This window comes from Zingiber officinale, chromosome 8B (genome assembly GCF_018446385.1).
Source record: "Zingiber officinale cultivar Zhangliang chromosome 8B, Zo_v1.1, whole genome shotgun sequence".
NCBI lineage: Eukaryota > Viridiplantae > Streptophyta > Magnoliopsida > Zingiberales > Zingiberaceae > Zingiber > Zingiber officinale.
Window position 1 is genome coordinate 38,820,798 of NC_056001.1, and position 19,982 is coordinate 38,840,779.

General features: G+C 35.8%; 1 protein-coding gene across 1 annotated transcript; it reads right to left on the reverse strand.

Moving 5' to 3' along the window:
• Nucleotides 1–5,511: 5,511 nt before the first annotated feature.
• Nucleotides 5,512–7,489, reverse strand: LOC122013706. The gene is made up of 6 exons (XM_042569940.1): nucleotides 7,098–7,489; nucleotides 6,826–7,029; nucleotides 6,665–6,757; nucleotides 6,067–6,174; nucleotides 5,908–5,993; nucleotides 5,512–5,821 (listed from the first exon to the last, which is right to left on the reverse strand). The coding sequence occupies exons 1-6, from the start codon at nucleotides 7,344–7,346 to the stop codon at nucleotides 5,590–5,592; spliced, it is 972 nt and encodes a 323-aa protein (XP_042425874.1). The 5' UTR covers nucleotides 7,347–7,489; the 3' UTR covers nucleotides 5,512–5,589.
• Nucleotides 7,490–19,982: the final 12,493 nt, after the last annotated feature.

Here is a 19,982-nt window from a genome sequence, read left to right on the forward strand (position 1 = left end):
TCGCCCGATCGATCCAGTCGAGGCCAATCGATTGGCTGATCGATTCCGCGACATTCTGTACGCGGAAAAAGTCTTCTCAATCGATCGCCCGATCGATTGAGGCCTCCCAATCGATCGACTGATCGATTGGAGCTCTGATTTTTTGAAATTCAATTTTAACGAAATTTAGAAACTCTTCAAAAATTCTACAAAATTCTAAAAATTATGAAAATCGTTGTAGACATTATTTAGGGTATATACTATCATGAAAAAATAATTTTCTATGAAAATACTTCCTATTTTCAAAGATTGACACAAATTTGGAAACTTGTAAAAACTTCAATGTTTTCTTCTAATTTGTGTCTAACTTTTCAATGATAATTACTATCAAAAGATAGTCTTCACAAAGGTTTTTCAAAGTATATTTAAAATTATTTTCAAAACCAATTTCTAATCATGTTCTTTGGGCTCAATGCACATGACTTGTACATTAGTTTTCCCAATGATTGGAGTTCACATAGCTATATGTTTTGATGAATTTTAAAAACTCAACAAGATGCACTAAATCAACATCTTGAGTTTTGTTCATCATCCTAACACCTCACTTGTATCTAATGTATACTAAAACACATACAAATCACTTTATGCTTCTTTGTGAGATGCAAAGTTTGGTTTTGCCCTAAACTAGGGATCATGCATATCTATCTAGACATTTTAGAAATTTTTGAACATCCACCTAGGATGTCACTTGTTAGTTAATGTCATTTGTCCTTGATTTCAAGGAAATTAAAATAATGCATGATGATTTATGCCATACATCAAAATGAATATAATTTTCAAAAGAACATATACTATAGCTACATGATATATGTATGACATGCTATGGTATTTTTGTTATTTTTCATAATAAGCATGAATGCAATGATGTCATGGCATGTGATGGGCAAACAAAGCATGACAATTAGCATAAATAAAATATACCTAGATTATCTATCTAAGTGTCCTTAAATCCTTAGCTAAACCTAAAAGTAATTATAGATTGCTCATATTTTCTTAAGAAAATGTCAAAACTCAATTTGACATTTCTTTTGCACTTGATTAATTTGTGTCAATATAAATTATATCAAATTTCTCAAATAATGGCACATTTTACTCTTACAAAGAGTAAACAAATTAAATTAAGGCTTAAATTTACCCTTAATTCCTTAAGAAGATGCAAAATCTCAACTTGACATTTCTTTTGCTTTTCTTATTTATGCCAATTAAGATTAAATTCAATTCCTCAAAGCATGACACATTTTATCGTTGAAAAATCGTTATCGAGTCAAAGTACGCAAAAAAAAATAATAACGAAAACAACGCTAACACACCAAGTTTTACTTGGTTCGGAGCCTTCGTCAACTCCTACTCCAAGGCCCTCACGTGAGAGTTCTTTTGTTGGGAAATTCACTAATAGTTCACAAAAGAGTTACACAATATGCATAAGAACTATAAAATAAAGTTGCCGACAACAAGGAAAATAAAAATTGAGTCGCAGGTTGTCGGAGAAGCTTCACAGCATCGCAGGAGCGTCTTTGGAGTAGCGTGCAAGAAAGCAGTTATAGAGAGAAGTTGTGTCTTGTGCTCCTGGTGGAAGGCTGCTTATATAGGCAGTTCCAGGCGCCTGGATCCCTTCCGGGCGCTTGGACTGTGACGTCAACCATCCAATCAATGTGCTCCAAGCTGGCAACAAGATTGATTTTGGGTATTCCGAGCGCTTGGACCGCTTTCGGGCGCCCGGATCAACTTTTCTAGTAGCTTTATTTCCTACAAAATGAAGTTAGTCTGAGACAATAAAACTTATATTACCTTGCAAAAATAAGTGTTAGCATAATTATAGTCAAGAGTAGTAATTATTATGTCTTCTCGAGATCAAAATCTAGTCAAGATCTCAACTTAGATTTTCCAAATAGATCTAAGTTGGATCGACGCCTACTATTCCCTCAAACGAGGAACGCGTCCTACCAAGCCACTCTCCTCTAGTGACTTACCTTAACTTACCGCTTTGCCAGACATTTGGTCAGTCCGTCGACTTGTCTGGACTTTATGCCAACTATCCAGTCGACTCGTTGACCAAGTTGGACTTCGTGCCAGATATCCGGTCAGCCCATCGACCTATCTAGATTTCTTGCCAGATATCCAATCAACCCGTCGATCTATCTGGACTTCTCTTGCACACTTAGTTAAATCGTTAGATCACATTAAACCTAACTTACTTACTTTATCATTCATCAAAACCTAAGTTAGACCGTTAGTGTAACTTGCACCAACAGCTACGACTCCGCCAAAGATCTCTGGGAGAAATTCTTGGAGCTCCATGAAGGTACTTTGGAAGCCAAACTAGAAAAGGGGGACATCCTCCGAAGCCAACTGGCAAACCTCCGGATGAACAAGGGAGAGAAGGTAGCCCAACTTCATGCAAGAATCAAAGACATGATCACCTAGCTCAACTATCTCGGAGAAAAGGTAACAAATTGTGACTCCTTAAGGTACACACTTAACTCTTTTCCGAGAACTCAAGAGTGGTCATCCTTAGTAGATGCTTACTACATCTCTAAGGACCTTGAGGTATGTACTCTTGAAAGCTTATTTTCAACTTTTGAACTTCATGAGTCTCACTGTATAGGTTCTCAGGAAATAGAGAAATCAAATAACATTGCTCTAAAAGCCAAGAAGGATGAATCAGACACCGACAACTCCTTCGATGATGATGAAACAACATACACGGTAAGGAAATTCAAGAAAATTTTCAAAACTAATAAGTTTAATCAAGTGCAGGCAAAGAAAAGAAGAGGAAGGAAGGTAAGATGCTATACCTGTAATAAAGAGGGGCACATCAATGATGACTGTCCAAAGCTGAAGAAGGACAACAAGAAGGGACCAACCACAACAAAGCACAAAACCCTGAAGGCGATGTGGAACAAGTCGTCATCAGATTCAGATTTGGAGGAGTACGCTTGACTTACACTAATGGTAAGCTACTAGGAGGAGAGCATAGATGAATGGGGAGACTCCTCAGAAGAAAGTTGCAGTGAGAAAGAATAAACAAACTTTAGAGCATATCTGGTAAGTGAGGTATATTTACTACCCGTAACCAGTTATATTCAAGTATTAAATCCATGACAAGATCGCTATGTAAACTGAAAATAAAAAATATTAATTTGAAAAAGGAAGTTTTTGAATTAAGAACAATCCTAGAAAATACATGCACCTTAGAAATGTATGATAAATTAAAAGATGAAAATGAAAAATTGAATAACTAAATTGAAAAATCAAGAAACTTAGCATATGATAATCAAAATATCTGAAAAAATTATAGAAATCTAAATTAGTATCTTAAATATAATAAAGGTTAAATTAGAAGAATATCACAGAAGTATGTTCCTATAAAGTTTTTGATAAATTCGGTAGGAAGGAATCTGTTTTGGGTTCCAAAGTCATGTTTAAATTAAAATTATCTTTTTATGCATGACTTGTTTTAAATTAGACCTAGGACTTTCAGAAAGAAAATTAAATATTTAATTTCTTTAACAAGCTTTGTCTAGAAGTGGTTGTTGTTTCAATAACTAAGAAGGCCTAGTGTCTTGTCAAAGCCTGGAAGTCATACTGAAATGAATGTTTAATTAATTAATTATTAAGCATTTAACTATTATAAAACTATATAATGCTTTCAAATAAATTATGTTGCAAAATTTCTCATTGAAATTAATTTTATCTTAATTTTTTTTTTTGAGAAAAAAGAGTTAAATTTAAAAATATTTTTTCAAAATTTGATTTTTTGAAATTTATATTTCCCTAATTTTCTGGATAATGGTTGATTTAGACTTTATTTCCCTTAGATTTTGTTTTAAGACTTATTTCCAAGTCATTTTAAAATACCTATTTTTAATATGATCAAAGGGAGATAATCAGGGGTAAAGTCTAGGGGGAGGTAGATTTTTTTTACATGTTTTTTTTTTAAATACAAAATTCATTACTATTTTTGTTTGGTTTACCCTAACTTAATCTGGTGTTGCTCACATTAAAAAAGAGGGAGATTATAAGTACCCCGTGGAAGTTTTGATGAGATCAAACCAAGTCAAGTTAAGTCTTGTTATGTTTTAATGTTCTGTGTCTAAGTATGCAAGAACTTAGGAGCACAGGAGGTCGACCAAAAGACGCAGCTAGTGAGAACGACAACACGGGAGAGAGTCGACAGACTCAGTGTGTCTAAGGGACGATGTGCTGCGGAAGAGTACATTGGCGGACGAGAAGGAGGCGAGTGACGTTTCCGAGGGATGAGAAGCCGGAGCAGAAGGTTGCTCGAGAAGGCCAGAAGATAGATTCAGGTGAGCCCTATTTCAGATGGCAGAAATAACCACTACAAAAAAAATAGGTCTTTAGGTGCGGTTTTAACAAACTATAGAAGTGGTTTTCAACCGATCCTAAAGCTTTTGAATCGGTTACTTGACCGATCCAACAACTTGCGCTCCTAGAATCAATGGCATTGGTTATAGCAACCGGTGGTGAAAACAGAACAACCGCTGCTGATGTCTCTATAGAAGCGGTTATTAACCGCCTTAATAGGTTATAATACCAGCGGTCCTTAACCTATCCAAATGTGGTTTGATGCGGCTGCTAACCGCACTTGTTAACTACTACAAATGCGATTAATGACCATTTCTATTGGTATGTAGTAGAAGCGGTTATTAAACCGATTCTGAAGTTAAATAGTGTAGTGGTTGGTAACCGCTCCAAAAGTAATTCAGCAGCAGTTTGTAACCACTCCTGCGTACCATGGTTAGGAGCGGTTATTAAGCCACTTCTAAATTTATTTACTTGGATCGGTTATTTACCGCTTCTAATAAGTGTATTAGCAACAGTTTAAAACCAGCCCTGTTTCAAATGATGGACCCCAATGAAGCTCCTATAATCATTCCATTTTTCAAATATTTATTTACAAAATCTTTTGAATTCCTAATTTTTAATAATCAATACAAAACATTCAACAAAAAAAAAAAATACCAATAGATTAACCAACAAAACATTCATATTAAATCTTTCAATTCACCAAACCAATAAGAAATTCATTTATAAAAATTTGCATACCCAAAACACCACCATATCAGCAACAAGTACGAACTTCTTTTACAAAAATCTGCATACCCCAAAACACCACCATATCAGTAACAAGTACAAAATTCTTTTACAAAAATGTGCAACCCCAAAACAACATAACACAATAGCACTAACAAGTGGCAACATAATTTAAAGAAAGTTTTCTCTAAAACGTTTATCTAATTATTAGATGGATCTGTTGGTGGTGGAGGTGTAGGATCATTTCCTTTTGCATTTGGTGGAGCATCTATATTTCGTTGCATAATCTCTGCCATTATAGCCGCCATCTATTTAAAAAAAAGATATTAGTTAAAATGATGCATGTATTTATATATTTTTGAATTGTTCGATTGTTACTAATAAATATTAAATATTTTTATTACCTGTGCCGGTAACAATTCTGGGCCACGAGATCCCCCAACAGCTCCGGATATCATACTCTGCATAATATGTGCAAAATTTTGAAGTTGTTGGTCATGCATTTGCCTTATCATTTGCTCTGTTTCTATTCGCCTCTGTACTTCCCGTGCCTCCATTTCTTTTATTTTTTTCTTGCATTTCCTTGAATTCAGCTGTCATATTTGAATTAGAGTGATAACTTGGTGTATAGATTGTGCGCTTACACAGCTCAGGGAAAACTTGGCTAGGAAGTGCACCAGCACCTAAACATCGAACTCGGCCAGAATGTTCGGGTCCAAAAACATCACTACACAAAAAAAAATACTTAATATCGTATAATTGTAATAACTTTAACTACCATAAATAAATAAAAAAATGTTAAGAAATTATAACCGAAATGCGTCCTCATGCACTTCTGTAGGTTGAGTTCCCTCAGGCTTGTCTTGAAGTCGACGCCGCACAACTTCATCTAGTAAAGCCTATCAAAAAAATATTTGATGAAATGCGAAGAATACTAAGAAATAAACTTGAAAAATTAAAAGAAATTACTACCTCAACTCGGATCACTTCATCATCAACAGGAGCATCTCCTTTCTTTTTACTTCGACGACTTATTTTTATTATCTCAATGCGAGTAGGTTTTCTCCCCTTTTCCTGAAACTACTTTTGAAAAAATCATTTTTAGATCAAGTGTCAAGTAACATTAACAAATATTATGGATTTTTATCAGTGAATGAATATTCAAAGAGATGAATTATGAAAGGAATTGGAAGGATTTTAATGAGAAAACCTTCTAACTAAATATGCATAAAGACCACACAAAGAAATATTACTTTATTTATGTTACTTTAAGGCACTTCACATCTCTATAATTGAAATAAATTTTGACTCTAACTAATTACATCACATTAATAATATTGTACAGAAAAACACAAAACATATATCAAATCATATTCTTTATCAATTAAATAAGTAACTAATCACAAAAAAGGAAATTATAGTATTAGGTAACAAAACAATCATAATCGATCACTATCATGACATATTAAGTAAAATCATAGAACTTCAGTAGTTTAGGATTATCATGATCTACACAATAAATGGATTATGTGAATTTAGTTGTAATAACAAAACACAATTTGATACTTACAAATTTATATTCCAAGGATGGAATATTTGTACGACCCAGCGCATGACTCCCTCTTTTTTTCTTCGCATTTTCTTGATTAATTTTTGAAATTTTCTATAAAAAAAATTGAATTTAATTTGACACTAGTCATATATAAAAAAAACAATCAATATATTTACTACCTCATTAGTGTTCCAATAATGGCACAATGCTTCCCAAACTTCAGGAGTCAACTTTTGAGGAACTGGACGAATGGAAACAAGCTCATCCAATGGAATATTCGGATCATAAGACTTAGCTTTGATTTCAGTCCTCCATCGCCTCCATGCTGCCCCCATCATTTGCATAATAACATCTCGATGGCGATCGGGAATATCAAAACGTGCCTATAAATATTAATAAATAATATGAAGGCATTAAATTCAAATTTAGAATTAAACACTTAACAACTTACAGTCACTTTTCTCCATGCATCATTCAAGCGTTTTTTGGGCATCTTTCTCCAATCAAGAAAACTAAGGGGCAACAAGTTCCCATTTCTAGCGATAGTACCCACAAAATTGGCAAGAACTGGTTGTATATCCCCATAAGGCTGGCCTCTTTCATTAAATTGCACTACAAGTACATCATCAGGATCTAATGCATGCACATCCCTCATCACTGTCCTCCCACGTCTATTTTGTTGCCTTTGAGATGTAAGCATCTCCTCAGTAAACTCCTCATTTTGATCTAGTTCCAGTGCACCATTTTGTGTATCCAATTGTGAATTTGATGTTATATCATGTGATTCATGTTCATCTTGAAGATCATTGTCTCTCAATTCTTGTCCTCTGATATTTTGAATCAACTTTTACTTTCTTTTATTCACCATTGTCAGTAATAACCTGAAAATAATGCTAAAAAATTGCATGAAGTTATTGTTATAGATATAGAACAAAAGCCAATAAAAATAGTCAATAAATAAGTAAAAGGACAATTAAAAGTATCATTAAGACAACAATGTTGGCAGATACAAACATTAAACAATAGATAAATCATCAATTTACATTAATATTCCATCTCAATGTCATTCAATGGTGATTGATAAGGTATAGTTTGAAATGCAGGAGTAACTCACCAGTAAACAATTAAAAGTCATGTATACAACAAATTTCTAGCTATGTCTTAAATATAGAAAAATTAGTTAAACAAAAAACATATTTCAATGATTTATTACTTCATTATCATACAATAAAAATGACAATCAAATTTCTTACACCATAAACAATCAAAGTGTATAAAATTGCCCAAAAAATAAAACATAAAAAAATTCCTACACCATAACATAATGCACAAAAAAAATAGAAGAAAACTTATCATCTTCCTTCACATAGTACCAAAAACGTATCTTACACCCAATTTTAAAATAACAAAAATTGAAATAGAATATAGTGTTTAGTTTGCATTGATTAATATTAACTGGATTACATCCCAAATAGACACTTGAAACAACATAATATGAATAAAATTTTTTCAGAAATGATATCTTAAATCCTAAAACATCAAAGCCCACATTACTTTTTCCATGTTTGATAACCAGCAGCGGCAATAAATATTGCAATACTTTAGACAAGTATACTTTAATGAAACAAAAATATCTAATACAATATCAACTAGATTCAACAATAAAATTAGAGTAAATATCAAAAGTCAATCAAAATGTTCATCAACATTTTCATTGTTCACATTAGGTATATCATCTACTATCGAACCCCTCACATCAGTTCTAATTAAATCAACATCAACTCCATTTACATCACCTAATAGTGATTGCATATTAGAAAAGTTGTTAGGAGTAAACTGCATTGTATCAATATCATCTTCTTCACCCATGTTGTATGTGTCTCTTGGTGTGTGACGAATGACACAATACCACTCATCTTCTTTGGGATCACGAACATAATAAACCATTTGAGCTTGTGAAGCCAAAATAAAATGTTCATGTTCTTCACGTTCTCCTGTATGTATCAAACATGAAAAGTTCACCATTGTAAATCCTAATGGATCAACTTTCATTCCAGTAGTGATATTAACCCAATCACAGCGGAAAAGAAAAATTCTTCCAAGACCTCCATATTCAAGTGAGATAACATCAGTTAATCGTCCATAATAATTTGATTCATGATCATCATTATCATGTATTGACTGCACCATGACACCACTGTTTTGCACTTTTTTATTGCTTTCAGATTCCACTGTACGAAATGCAAAACCATTTATATTGAACCCATGGTAACTAAATGCTACAGGATTTGGGCCGCGAGAAAGCACCCTTAGATCTAGGTCATCAATTCGATCATTTGTTCGATCAACCTGTAATGTATTAAAGTTGCAACTTGGTTAAGATATAAACATTTTAAAGGATAACATATCTAACATCTATCATCATACCATTTAATAATTATTTACAATGTGAAACATACCCGTCTGGCAAACCATTCTGCAAATTGCATTCTAACCATATCATCCAACTCATTATTATTTGGACGACGACTATACCGAAGTCTTCTCTTCAATTCAGTTTTTAGTTCTCTGCTTAGTGATAACATTAATAATTAGTAAATTTCATTGTTCAAGAAACAATAAAATAAAATTAAAATTCTAAAAAGAATACTTACTCACGATATGGTTGTAGTGTTGCACAATTAAAAAGGATATATCTATGAGCTTGATTCAGAGCTTTATTGTCCAATGTAACTACTTGGCGCCCTTTCGTAGGTCGTCCCATATGTGGAAACATTGGTAATGAAGGAAAATCAACACTTGGGGCCTCTTTATGTCGTGTTCCATGATTGCATAGTGAGTTCATACCCTCCAAATAACGAGAACAAAATATAACACATTCATCTGCTAAATATGCTTCTGCAATGTTAGCTTCTGGACGAGCTTTATTTCTGACAAAATTTTTAAGCTTCCCTAAATATCTTTCTATTGGATACATCCACCGATAGTGTACAGGCCCGGCTACTCTTGCCTCATATGCTAAATGTACCACTAAGTGCACCATAACTGTAAAAAAAGATGGTGGAAAAATTCTTTCCAGCTGACACAATGCCAACACAACCCCTTCTTCGGCCCTTTGTAATTCATCTTCTCGTAAGGACTTTGCACACACTGTCTTAAAATATTCACACAAAATAATAAGTGGTGCAATTACCTTTCTAGACAACACACGACGAAGAGCAATTGGAAGAAATTGTTCCATTATGACATGACAATCATGACTTTTTAGACCCATGATCTTACGACGCCCAACATCTACACACTTTGAAATGTCAGATGACATACCATCAGGGACACGAATATCTTTCAAGATTGAACAAAATACTTTTTTTTCAGCTTTGTTCATACAATAACATGCGGCTGGCAAATATTCTATACCATCTTCTTGAGTCTGTGGCCATAATTGCTTCATAATGCCTAAAATTTTCAAGTCTCTACGTGCAGCTGCATTATCTTTGCTCTTGTTGGAATCATCCAAAAGTGTCCCAAGAATATTATCGGAAACATTTTTCTCAATGTGCATAGGATCCAGATTATGTCTGATCATATTAAATTCCCAGTACTGTAAACTAAAAAATATGCTTTTTTTTCTCCACATTTGTTCGATCGACCCTGTTTTTACTCGTGTAGATGGTTTTGATGCATTACTCTTACCATAAACCATATTTATGTTTTGGGTCATTTGTAGAACTTCAGTTCCAGACAATGGCTTCAAATCTAATTCACGTCGCTCTGGCTTGCCATAACTTGCCATTGTTCGAATTTCTGCTTCTGGGGGTAAGAACCGACGATGCCCTCTATATGACCATTTCTTGCCATGCTTTAAGTATAATGCATCTGTCTTATCAGCACATGTTGGGCATGCATTCTTGGCATATGTGTTCCATCCAGACAAACATCCTAAACCAGGAAAGTCACTAATGGTCCAGAGTAATGCTGCCCGCATTTGAAACATTTCTTTCTTGCATGCATCATAAGTTGCAATCCCATTTTCCCACAAGTCTTTCAATTCAGTCAATAAGGGAGACAAGTAAACATCAATGTCATTTCCTGGTGCTTTTGGACCAGGAATTAAGGTGGATAGAATAATAGAATGAGATTTCATGGATTCCCAAGGCGGCAAATTGTACGGCATCAGAACAATAGGCCAAGTACTATGCGAAGTACTTTGATTTCTAAATGGATTAAACCCATCTGTAGCGAGCCCCAAACGTACATTTCTAGGATCAGATGCAAATTCATGATGTCGTTCATCAAATGCCTTCCATGCTGGTGAATCGGCTGGATGTCTTAGATTCCCATCCTCAACTCGCCCCTTAAAATGCCATTGCATACTTTCAGACATCTTAGATGACATGAATAGTCGCTGCAATCTTGGTTTTAATGGAAAATACCAAAACACCTTGGCTGGAGTTTTCACTAAAAGATGCTTTTTTCCACCGGTACGTGACCTTTTGGGTTGTTTCTGTAAGTTTTTCCATCTTGAAAGGTTACACACTTTGCAAGTATGTTCCTTCTCATTTTCCCCCCAATAAATCATGCAATCATTTGGACATGCATGTACTTTTTCATAATGAAGTCCTAATTTAGAAATCATTTTCTTTGCCTCATAAAAAGAATTAGGCACTTGTGCTTCAGGTGGTAGGACTCGTCGCAGAAAATCCAATAATGCTGTGAAGGATTTATCACTCCATTTCCCACTCACTTTTAACTGAAATAACTCAACAAGAAATGTCAATTTAGAAAACTCAGAGCATCCGGCATATAGCGGTTGTTTCCCTTCATCTATTAATCGATAAAAATCTTCTACATTTGACTCCATTGGCATATGACTTGTCGATGCACCAGAGTAATTTTCATTACTTGTAAATAAACCTTCAGGCATCCCAAATGTTTCAACTAATGTTTCTTGTGCCATGGGTATATGGTTAGTCATCATAGGAATATGTTCCAACGAAGTCTGAAGCCCACTGTCCATGCTTTCGTGAGATGCTGTAACAGGTGGTTTTTCTCCATGATAATCCCAAATACGATAATCTCGTAGTATACCATTTATAATCAGATGTTCATGTATTGTTTCGCGATCATGATTCAATGAGTTTATACATTTATAACAAGGACATGGTTGCGTGCCTCCAAGAGTTGTATCAGCAAATGCGAAACGTAAAAAGTGTAGTACTCCCACTCGGTACTCAAGACTATCACGGTGGCATTCCATCCATGCTTTCGACATTATGCAATCCTCTTCAAATATTTTTAAATTAAAAGAATTAAAAATTAACAAATAATTTCAACAACAACTAAATAATCTAAACTATTACTCAAAAAACTATATATATCTACATTATGAATTTCATGTTCGATTACAAGAACAACTACCATAGATCTCATGTTAGTGTCTTCATTTCTTAAACCAAAACATGCAAGGTAACAAAATTTTCTTCCTATAAAACCATCTCTAAAATCAAATATTTGTTATAAATGGGAGAATTTATTTTCATTTTTTTTCAGATAAGATAATACAATTTCACCTACAATCACTAATAACTGAAAAGCATGAGATAAAAATAAAAATACAAAATTTGGTGCATGTATCTAGGTACAAAAGATCAATTCATGGTAACTAATAAAACAATAAATCTCATAATCTTTACTCTTCAAATCATCAAAATACATTAATTCAAGATTCAACTACGGTTGTTATTCTTGGTCAAGATATACAATAAATAGATAAATAAAAAATTTACTTGCTAGTCCTAATTAAAAGAAGCCATAATAAAATGTTCATAGATTATTTTCATTTCGTATAAGTATAAATTGGCAAGTGTTATTTGAGTTCGTAAGGATTAAATTTATTCTTACTTACATTAATTGACATTCTTATTTTAAATTTTAACTAGATAAGTACTCAATTTGATCTTTATCTAGTATCAATTAAGATCCATTAAGGCTGAATAGGTATATAATATAGGAATATTTTGAATAGTCATCACAGTCATCATTACGTGGGAATTGGATCAAATTCCTATATTATATATTAGTATATTACTATTGTTGCTTTCGTGGGTATATGGTTACTTTGTTGTATCTGATTTCACTATTGTTTCTATTACATTTATTTTGTCTAAGAAAAAAAAACTCACGTGAAATCAGATACAACAAAGTAATATACTAATATATAATATAAACGAAATGATCGTTGCGCTTACAATTTTCTTCGATGTAAAGAGGAAGAAGAAACACTGGATTCTTGGGGTCTCTCGACGTTGCTGCTTCTTGTAGCGATTTCAACTAACAGCTATGAAGAGAGGAGTTGCATATTAAAAAAAAATACAGATAAGTACGCTAAGCCTTAGCTTCCAGAACCCTAAACCTTAGGATTCCAACCTTGTTGTTTATTCAAATAAGTGCACAGAAGGCACAAACACAAAAGGATATTCATCAAATTAAAAGGAACATTCAAAAACCAAAGAATGGAGCGAGTGATAATTGCAAGGAATGACTATACCTTGTTCGAACGAAGGATTAACGGAGATTTAGAGCTTCTCGGTGTGAGTAGAGGAAGAAGAAGGGTTTTTCGGCGGGAATAGAGGAGATGAAAGGTCGCGTGAGATGGGTTTGCGTTGAGGAAGTTTGGGAAAAGAAACCTAAGGAGAATAAAAATAAAAAAAAAAGAAGGAAATAAAATGATATAAAGAAAATTAAAAATAAATATTAAGTACGGCTATATTAAAATAAAACAAACAGATTATAAACTCATTTTAATTATTGATTAACAATTAAATAATTAAGATTGGTCATGCGTTGATTAAAAGTTTAATTATATTATAATAACTATTAACTAAATTTTTTATTTTTCTCGACAAACAAAATTAAATATTACCGTATAAATTTAACTATTACGGGTAAAAAATTACACATGGTCAAATATATTTGGCTAGTAAAAAATTAATTATTACTAGCCAAATCAAATTTTAGTTAGTAAACAAATTAAATATTACATACATCTAATTTTGATAGGTAAACATTACCTACCATATTAAACTTGCGTCAATAATAAATTAAAATTGCCTGCCAAATAAATTTTTGTCGATAATTAAAATTATTTATTAGCCAAAGTACAATTTAGTTGGTAAATCTTTTATTTACCAGTCAAATTCAATTTAGACGGAATATTTTCGCTAGTAAACACAAGTTTTCCCATAGTCAAGATTGTATAGACAGGGATGCAATCGACCCATAAAATAAATATTTAAGGGTTTTTCTGACATAATTTTTGCCGCAGTTACATACCGCTACTAATTAAATGTTCTCGTTACAGCTGTAGGAGCGGTTATAGAAACCGATTCTAAAATATGCCTTTTGTCGCGGTCACAAACCGCTTCTAATATTGATATCATGTAGCGACCACACTTGGCAGCTGCAAATTATATAATTTAGAGTCGGTTATGTGAACCGCTGCAAATCAAGATATATAGCAACGGTTTCTATAAAACCGGTTCAAGCCATAAGAGCGGTCATTTGACCGGTTCAAAAAAACTGATGCTGAAACCTCCATTTTTTTGTAGTGAACTCAAACGAGCGGAGCCGAAGAGGAAGACCCGAATTAAAAAGTCAATAGGATGTTGACTTTTTGTTTTCAGATGCCTGGAACCCCTCCTGGTGCCTAAAGTTGAAAAATTACACTACAAGAAAAAAGCTAATAGACAATGCTTTAAAAGCGTTGTCTATATGGCTGAAAAAGCATTGTTAAAAGTACTGTTGTTAAAAGTTTGCTCAAAGACAACGCTTTAGCAAAGACAACGCTTTTGCAACGCTTTAAAAGCGTTGTCATTTTTTACAAAGACAACACTTTTAAAGCGTTGTCTTTATTAAAGACAACACAAAAAAAATATTGTCTTTGTTAAAGACAACACATAAAAAGCGTTGTCTTTTTTAGCAAAGACAATAGTTTCACAATGCATACAAAATCATTATTTTTTTAGTAAAAGATAAGAAATTTTAAACTATTATCTTTTAATACCAAAGACAAATAAAAGATAAATGAAAATAAATCTATTTCAATCAACAACATATTATTAAATAAACAACTAAGATCAATATACAAAGTATCATCCTTACACTTCTATAACAAACATAATTACTTGCATATAAAGAAATTTTAATTAGGAGACACTCAAAACTATTCCTATCGACTACATCTTATTGCATGAACTTAAAGAATCTTGATAGATGCTACTTATCCTCTTGGCTTGAATATTCTTTACTCGTTGGCTTTAATCATCTTCTCGTTTAAAGCCCAAAGTCTTCTTAATAGTTCTTCGTCGAAGTACTTTCCAGTCACACCCTTGAGGTTCGGATGCAGTGCCACATAGCATGTAGTTGCTGCTCCTATAATCATCCATATCCGAGCTGTTTAGCAAGAGTTTTTGAATACCTCCATTCACCATTCAAAATATTTGAAAAGACATTGCATGTGAAATTTCTAAAATCTTAATATTTAATGAAAGGCAACAGGAATAAGCAAACGACATGTGAAATTTCCACAACTAAATAAAACTATCAACTAAACATGAACGCAAATATAGGGAAAGTAAATACCTTGCAGATGACTTGTAAGATTGTTTCTATAGTCCACATGGCAAGGTCTGACTGGGATAACTAGTATCTGTTCTATGTAGGTGTTTATAGATTCACAATGTTGAGATACAGACTTAGTCAAAGTTTTGTCACCCAAAACTAACTCCAGCAATGATGCAAATCTATTCTGTGGGAAAAGAAAAGAATATATGAACAAAGAAAATTCAAATATAAGATAATAGACATGAAATATGAAATAGCAAAAAAAAAACAAGATTCAAAATATAAACCAATTCAATATACTTACATAACTTCTAGACAAATAAAAGAACTAACAAATTTAAGATAAAAAGAATTTGAGCAGACTGAATTCTTAGTAGTGTAAATGGGGCATTGTACCCATCGAATACTATGCGGAACACGCAATCCTAGACAATGGGATTGTCCTTAACTTTAACCTTAATATCCACAGTTGCTTTTCCTTTTAAAAGAGGTAAATTACTGTACTCCTCTCGAATCTCGAAGGGGAAACCATCCACCATATCCTCTTCAACATTGTAGAAATGCAATGTCGCAGGAAGTCTCAACTGCAGTGAATGACAAGGTTATATATGAGAACGAAGCATACATGAAGGCTTGCATTAACTTCTAGTGCCAAATTGTCTAATCGTGAGAAGCTAGAAAACTCAAGATATATAGTGTCAGAAAGAAAGTTTGCACTGTGATGTGAGGTTGATATAAAGTATAACTATTAAGTGATTAAATAGTTGCACATTGCAGCTTTGCCCATTTGCAATTTGGCAAGCCATTTAAACGATTATTAAAAATATTATCAAAATGGGGCTAGAAAATTTGTTTATTCAAGATGACCAACAGACAGTATAGGGATCCTATTTCGGAGGTATGTCGCAACATCCTACAAAAGTATACCTTATTCTAGCAAAGCCTGACACATTTAAGCAATGCTTATCGAGTAACAACTAAACAGTGAGTATGGAGTTATGCTTCAATTCTTTCCCACAGATATTTCCTATTGAGCTTGATACTTAATTAAGAGTATTATGCCTCTAAGCAATTATTTATTCACCAAATCATTCAGGAATCATTTGGTGAGAAAATAAATATTCTAGGAACCAAATTAAAATAGGGAGGTTGAACAATTATCCCATTTCAACAAATTACAATACTAATACATAGTTTGTTTTCAAGTTCAGGCACAATAATTACAATCATCAACCTTTGAGAGACAGTTTGTGCCTATTATATCATCAACATAGGAAAATAAAAGAAACACAACCAATACATATGAAAACAAAATAAATGGCATGTTACCAAGAAAAGTTTGGTTCTCTTTTTGATAGGAACGAAAGTACAAAATAAGAATTAGCAGTTAAAGTCTATGATTAAAGAAGAAGACCATTGGCCCGTAACTAAAATAGAAGATAGTTCTCACCCTCTAACATATTGTAAGAGTTCCTCCTGCTTTTGGGTCACTACCTCCCTATCTCTTTGTTGGATAATGCCTTCAAGCTCTTGCATCCCAACAGCCAGCTTTTCAAGCAATTCCTTCCCATGCTCTTTCTTTGTTTCAGATACACCTTTTAGAATCAAAGCCTTCCCTTGTTCTAGAGCATGAGAAGCTTGTCTCACATTCTACCAATAAAGTAGGGAAAAGAATTAGCAAGGAATCCATGAGCAAGAGATTACTTTGAATTAGATCCGCAAGCAAATCCATACATCAAAATCATGAGTGCCTATATTTCTCATACAAATAAAACATCGCCAAAGTCGTGAGTTGCAGGCTTGAAAGTAGCAAATTCAAATAAAACATAAATGCCTGTGCCAAATCAACTTACTCGCTCAGCCGTGTCCAATGCCCTAACGCCAGAAATCTTGAGAGGGCCAGTGCGAGTAGAAGGGTGCGTGCAGCGCGGCAGAGAGGGCCAGCACCACCCACAACGCCGGCTGGAGCCGTGCGTGCCACGACGGGGAGACGTAGCGGAGGTAATCGAGCGCTACATACGAGATCGCCACAAGGCCGAGACCGGTAGGCCGGCGGTGAAGATGGAGGAGGATGAACGTCGACCGACAGATTGAGGTCGGCGTTCGGCATGAGAGGGGTGGCGGCGTTCGGCGTGAGAGAGGAGACGCACGAAGAGAAGTTGTCTAAAGCCCTAGGCTTCTCTCTTCTCTTCTATAGTGTGACATCCAACGGTCCAGATCTTTCCAGATTTAAAAGCATTGTCTTTTATCCAAAAAAACATCAATAGACAAAGCTTTTCACTCTTTGAAAAAAAAATCACCACGCTTTTCACTAAAAGCGTTGTAAAAAAGAAAATGACAGCGTTTTAAAAAAAAAAACGTTGTCTTTTAAGTGTTGTGAAATCCTAATTTTCTTGTAGTGTTAGCCAAACACGACGTGGCACGAGCCGTCATGATGGGGATAAAATTTTATCCCCCTTTAGGCGCCTGGAAGGGTTCCAGGCGCCCTGACCAGAGTTATAAATATAGCCCTGATCCTAGTAGTCTAGAATCACTTGTATACGAGTTTCTTTAAGTGTTCTACTATTTTGTGTGCTTCCAACGTTTGTAAGAGGCTTCTCTGCCTATGACGAAAGGAGAATTTGAGTAGTGTTTCAGAGTCTTGGATTAACAACATTCTCAGTTGTAACCAAGTAAAAAATCGGTAGCCTCTTTCTTTTTAGTTTATCAATTATTTTTATACAAGTGTCTAATTATTTCAAAAGACGAGAAATGTTCTATTTTCGTTTTAAAGGGCAATTCACCCCCTTTTGCTGGCCGCACGGGTCCTAACACTAAGTCTCGAAGGTTCGACCGGCTTTGGGTCTGATTGACTATATACTGAGAGACTTGCATAGAAGAAGTGAGGAGCTAAGTTCCGAAGGTCTGATCAGCTCTGGGTCCGACCGACTGTATGTTGAAAGATTTGCACAGGAGAAGTGGGGAGCTAAGTCCCGAAGCTCCGACCGGTTCTGCGTCCGACCGGATGTATGCTGAGAGACATGCACAGGAAAAGTGGGGAACTAAGTACCAAAGGCTCGACCAGCTCTAGGTTCGACTAACTTTATTATGGGAGATTTACATAGGAGAGTGGGGAGCTAAGCCTCAAAAGTTCGACTAGCTATGTGTCCGACCTATTATATGTTGAAAATTTTACACAGAAGAATGGGGGGCTAAGCCCTAAAGATGAATGATCTATCTGACTACATATATCCTGAATATCTTCTTAATTTTAATTATCACTTGATTTTAAATTTGACTATTGATCCGGTGGTAAGAAAGGGGGGCCCGCACGAGTAGGGGTCAATGACACGTGGAGGTCAAAGTCATGGTGGTCAACCTAAGAGTCTGGCCGAGCGGAGAGACTCGCCTGGCCGATCGGCTAGAATAGTGCCCAGGCTGGCGCGATGACAACTTGACCTCGGGTCGGGTTTCCGACGCTCATGAGTGCTCGTATAAAAGAGTTGATCCGTCCGACGACCTGTCTGCTCGGTTGAGCGGCAGATCGACTAAGGCTGCAAGCCCGCTCAAGTATGTGACCGAGTGGCCTTCTCACTCGGTCCGGTACACTTGCACTCCCGGACGCCAGGATGGTCGAGCGGTCCTCCCGCTCGACTTAGTAACCAACAAAAGACTCAGAAGAGGGCAAAAGGGACAGCTGGTGATATCCTTCTTGAGACATATGCTGCCGACAGACAACATTGTCGGCGGTCAGACCGGACAGAGAATCGTACGATGAAAGTTTCCACTGTCATGTCAGAGATATGCTCGGACGATTGCGGTATGGAGTCAGGCACATTTTTTTGACACATCCATTCCGAGGTATGCTTTGAGGAGCGTGCATACCTTGGGAAGCGTGCGAGCGCCTCCCAAGGATCCTATATAAGGACCCCCAGACTTCGACGAAGGTACGCATTCATTTTTACTGTAGCTACAGTCTCATCTTTTTACTCTGCTTCTCCTTACCGTTGCCTGATTTGAGCGTCGGAGGGTCGTCGCCGGAAACCCCTTCCCAGCTCAGCTTTGTTGCAGGTTCGCCGGAGGTCCGCGTCATCCGAAGACAGTAGAGAGTGTCACGTCCCCAGTGTCCATCGACTCAACTCCCGGACAGGATCAAATTGACACCGTATGTGGGAATGTACCTGAATCCGGGCCAAGAAGATGGAGGAAGCTGGACGCTAACACACCGTGACGCTCTCCCCCGAAGAACTCGACGCGCTCATCCAAGCGCGAGCGGCGAAGATAGTAGAGCAAGAGTAGAAGGCTCAAGCTAAGAGGTTGGCACAGCAGGCCGCCTCAGCATCAGGTGGTCGAGCGGTGCAGGAAGATTGACCGGAGCAGCACTCCACTTGGGCGCAGAATAAAGGGCAGACCGGCACACCAGGAGACGTGCCACCCGCCCCTATGCCGTTCCATCGGGCCCTCTTCCAAACTCCCTCCGAGCTCACCCAGGCCAACCAAGGATCATCCGATAAGGCCCCCGCTCGGGACGTCAAGAAGGGCAAGGCACCTCGGACCGATGCTTCTCTCGAGAGGATCAATGGCCCATTCTCAGAGGCAATTCTACAGGATCCGCTCCCGAGGCACTATGCCCCCTGGCAATTGGAGAGTACAGTGGTGCGACTGACCCAGACGACCATCTCGATAAGTTCGATAATGCTGCTACTCTCCATCAATACACTGACGGAGTTAAGTG